General features: G+C 38.8%; 1 protein-coding gene across 1 annotated transcript in view; it reads right to left on the bottom strand.

The window, feature by feature from the left end:
• Positions 1-4978, bottom strand: part of LOC111869476 (fatty acid synthase) — a 40031-nt gene that overhangs the window by 29833 nt on the left and 5220 nt on the right. Inside the window, exons 5-6 of the mRNA XM_033753446.1 lie at positions 2695-2895; positions 2360-2598 (exon numbers count right to left, since the gene is read on the bottom strand). Coding sequence (XP_033609337.1) covers positions 2360-2598; positions 2695-2895 — 440 coding nt within the window. The remainder of the gene's footprint in view (positions 1-2359; positions 2599-2694; positions 2896-4978) is intronic.

The following is a 4978-nucleotide window of genomic DNA, read 5'->3' as shown; positions in this document are numbered from 1 at the left end:
AAGGGTGCCTATTACGTGGCCGTTTTCCCGTATTGTCCGATCGAGGCTACATAGGGAGAAGCGAAGGCTATTCACAGCCAGTTCTAGTGTGGCTACCAGCGAGTTGTACTGAGTCAGTCAGCGAGTCCTGGATCTATCGTCGAGTTAGCCAGCAACCAGTTCAGTTCTAGTGTGGCATTTGGAGTGTACTATTTGTGATACTGCAGATAGCAGTAATCGTCAGATTGTAATTTGGGTGATTGTAAGAGCGAGTGTGAAATAAAATTCGCTGCATCGAGTACATCGAGAATTTATTTGTCGCGATATACGCCCGATACGCGACAATATTTTATATTTCTCAATGCATAACATGCAATGGAAATTTTATTAATAACATAATCAATATGCTGTTTCCACGAAAGAGTTATCATCAATAATTAATCCCAGATTCCACTGATATGTATGGTGTGAATGCTACCAGCCTTTTTATAAATGTATTTCAGGCTGGTTGTGTTATACAGAGCCAAAGTTACCAGAAGGGCATCATTTATTTCACTTACAACAAACATACATAATATATAAGCCTGCATAAACATTTCACTCAACCACAATCCCAATGTGACCACAATAAACGCAACTGAGATATGTAAGGTATGAATGTGTTACTCCTGTCATCCATATCAAGCAACATACACAATTCCATCCCTAATAGCATACACATACATAACAATGATTGCATTATTTAGTCAAGCCTCAGCAATGACTATGAAGGGTGTAGTATTCTGGGTTGTTAGGCAATGTAGTTTCAAGGCAATTGGAACCTCATATTCCCAACAAACCTGGCAAAGTACCATTATATATTACTATGTTTGTCCCAGAATCATAGTTTAACCTTAGGGAGATATCATTCATAAATTAGCAACAGTACTGGACATGTATACCCCTTGCTGGGCAACAACTCAGTAAACACAATGAATAAACAATGAATATGCAGGAAAAACCCAGTTAACTTCTGTTACCATGCAAGGCACTGCAAATACAACAACAGAGGAAGAGGTGTTGTCTATGTGGTTTGCATGTTGTTGGGCAATGGATGTGTTTTCTATGGGTCCACCTCAAGACTATATAAGTGGTACAGAACCAGGTTAGTTGTAGAACAAGAATGAGCATGGAGGGAGTCCTCGGTAATCAAAGAAGAAAGGTTTCGCTGAAGATTGATTGTGAGTTATTGTAACTGACTGTGATTAAGAGAGATTCATGAAGCCATGAACATGTAACTATATAGCGTATATATTAAAAAAAAACTAATGTAACTACATATGAACTGCAAGAGGATCTCTAGCAAAGAACATTCATAATCTGGAAATAAGGGAAGCATACACATACAGATATTAAAATACTGTCATGTGTATCAGTGACTAGGCTGTGGGCTCTAATTGGTAATTGGATTTACTGACCAATAACAAGTCGTAAATACAATTAATTATAACACTTTCAAGATTACTTTAATTATAACACATAATAAAGTTTTCTATATCTGCTTACACTAGTTGTTGCTAGGTAACAGATTTAAGCAATGATTATTCCTCTGCAAAGATTTTCCTATCCGTTTCCTGGCAACAGATTTTATAACACAGGAACAATAACTGCCACACTCCAGATATCACTGCACCACAGCATACATAAAGTCTTCAAATTACATGTGAAGTTTTCGCAGGGTGACTTCTTTATACTCTTCTGTACTCCTAGTTCCAATCTGCCCTGAACTTACAGCTCACAGCTCTCGTTATATAGCTGCAGACTGGATACGAACCTAGAGTAAACATATATCACATAATCCCTATCCAGCCAGTCTATTGGCGTGCTGGTTGGATCTACAGAAAACACAGCATCCTCTATTGTCATGTGTTGGGCCACGCTTAACAAGCTCTTGCATGGCAATGAGTTGATCAAATCCATTACAATATTAAACCAAGGAGAAACAAAAAATGATGAATAAACAAAGTTCAGATAAATCCATACATCACTGTCACACCCTTGACTTGCGCTGTCTAGAGTTTCAAGCATGCACATCCTGGAAGACTCAGAGAAGANCAATAATGTCAACCCTTCTCATACCTTTGCCCTTCTGTCATTCTTTTTCTTTCCTCTCAACCCTGACTGAGGTTCTAAACTACATATCAGAGCCTCACAGTCCATTAAATTACTAATCCTATCATGATACATTATGCAAAAAAATTTGAACTCAGACCTCACTGGAGACAGACCTCGGAACACTGTGATGCCCTTTCCCAAGACCACCAGATGCCCCATCCATTAGCACATTCTAATGGATCATTAGAGAAAAAGGAGCCTTTGTTTGAGCTTCAATAGAACTTACTTTGGTGCCAGTGCCATGAGCTTCGAAATATTCTAGTAAGTACTTGTCGGCACCACACTCCCGGTAGCACTCATCTAACAGCAATTTATGGGTATTTCCAGACGGATGCATGATGCCCTCTTCCTTATAGCCATCATTGTTGCTCCTGGCATTGAGTACAGTAGCATACACACGCTTTGCTTCGCTAGCATTTTGAAGGAAGATTGCACATATGGCTTCACTCCGCACAAAGCCATTAGCTGTGTACATGACAAAATCAACATGAGATCAAATATTTTTCAACAACAATTGTCAGACAGCTTTGGTATTTATATTCATGGAAAACTTGTACTCACCATCCCTGTCGAAGGTTTTACAAACACCTTGTGGATTTAAAACACCGAGCTGTGAGAACTGGATGGATGCCTGCGGATGGAAAAAAAGATTGCAGCCGCCCACAATAGCTGAGTCACAACACCCATCACGGATGGCTCTGTACGCCTGATCAAGCACAGAGCAGCTGGATGAGCATGCAGTATCCACTGTATAGCTGGGGCCTGCAATACAATATACAACACAGAGATTTTTAAATTTCTACACTAGTAACCCTATCACTGCTAAATGAATTCTGAAGGAAGAGTACGGAGTCCTCCAACTAATCGTTCGAGGAAAAATACTGCCTCCATCTTCTGTGTCAAGGAGCAAGCTAAACAAAAAGCAACAGAAGCAAGTGTCAAACTTAGCTCAGCTTGCTGCCTCATGACACACTTTGTAGCCACAATCTTTAGAAACAGAAATTCAAGAATTCTAATGGGATCTGATGACTATATGCAATAATCAGAGTTATGGGTTCTGGGGCTTTCTCCTTCATCCAGTATTCAAAACAAAATGCAACATTGTGAAAACTGCATCTGTTTCTGTCCCAGCAGGAAGTGATGCAAGGCATTTACGTGGTTGGGTCCATAAAGGTGAGTGTTTGGGTAAGGAATGATCCACACTGGGTCTATTTCTTATGACCTGTAAAATTTCTTCCAGTGGTATGTTGGTGAATAGACTGACATCAAAACTTACAAGGTAGTCCTTCTTTTGAAGGTCGATATCCAGTATTGATTTTATGATGTGTTCTGAGTTCTTCACGAAGGAGTCTGTATTACCAGGTAGAGGGCTCAGGATCCTTCGGAGAACTTCTGCTAAGTCATAACAGGGAGAGTCAATAGAGCTAACTCTTGGTCTGGAGGGGTTGTCAGGTTTGTGTATCTTGGGAAGTCCATAGAGGTGAGGTGGTTTACTTTGGTAAGGAGTCAGTTTATGTTTCAAGGAAGCAGCAAGGACAGTTTTGTGTTTGGTAAGAAGTTTCCATATCTTCATCTCAATGTGAGATGTAGGATCTTATGCAGAATTTCATAACCTCCAATTCTAGCAGACTGAATATCTCCTCCTCGTTTGTTGACTCATTCAACACTACTGTGTATTTTCCTTTGTCAGCCTGTAGAATTAGTATTGCTTGTTGTCTCTAAGGGATTTCAATGCCAGGGATTCCTTCCCAGTCATGTTAAATGTCAACGGTCTTGATTTCTCCAACATACATCGAATCCTAGTTCAGTAGCAGTAGGCCTGCTCAAAAAGCAATAACATAATGAAGGAGAAACACGTGCATAGCAACACTCTGTTAACCCCCATAAAACTAGAATTAATCAGAGACAACTACATAAGAAAAGTAGAAGAGCACTGCAGTGAGCAGTGATTCCTTCTTCACAGCATGTACACTTGTTGATGCCTGGTTAGGCCAAAACATGTAGTGACAATAAAGAGAAAACAACAATAAAATACAAAATGACGTTGCACATAGACAGCAAACAAGTGAAACTGCAAAGTCAGACAATAAAGGATAAAGTTTCAAGTTTTTGAAGCAATAGTCCACAGTACACCTTCCTGCTTCACAACAGAACAGTATAAAAAAAGAATCATTCAAATAATTCTGGTTTCATTACAAACCATTCAACCACAAGAACAGTAGTTACTGCAGATAAACAGGAAAATCATAATTTTGTACATTTACAGCCTCATTTCACAACAATATCTCACCTACAAAAGTTAGTTCATAAGAAGCAAAAGATGATTATGAATAATGAATTGGGGATAGCATGCCATAGTCTGTCTGAAGATGCTATTGTGTTGTGTAAAGGGACTGAGGAGAAGAACAAACCTGAACAGGACAGTTAGACACATGAAGAGACAGACACTGGTCATTGTTATGAAAGTGTCTAAATATGGAGTCCCTTAGGTATAGGCAATGAAACAGGTATACAAAGGACATTGATTAGCTAAATTAAAAATGACAAATGTGCCAGATAACAAAAAATTTGGATAATTGGATTAAATTCTTATCCATGAGAGAATATTACAAAAACAATACTGTAGAGCAGGCATGTCCATCTTCAAACAGGTTGTGATTGACTTTTTAGTGTCAAAACTGCCAGAGATCTACCACCCCTTCCTATCATTGTACCTCGCTTTAAGAAAAATATTGGTAAAACTAACACAACACATGATGTTTGTTGTAAAAGCAACATACATTGAAAGTACAGACTACTTCAACACGTATTTCCCTTTCAAAATCTGAATATAATCATATTATAT

This window comes from Cryptotermes secundus, unplaced genomic scaffold (assembly GCF_002891405.2).
Source record: "Cryptotermes secundus unplaced genomic scaffold, Csec_1.0 scaffold1858, whole genome shotgun sequence".
Lineage (NCBI taxonomy): Eukaryota > Metazoa > Arthropoda > Insecta > Blattodea > Kalotermitidae > Cryptotermes > Cryptotermes secundus.
Note: the sequence above shows the minus strand (reverse complement) of the source record. Positions and strands in the feature narration are given on the sequence as shown.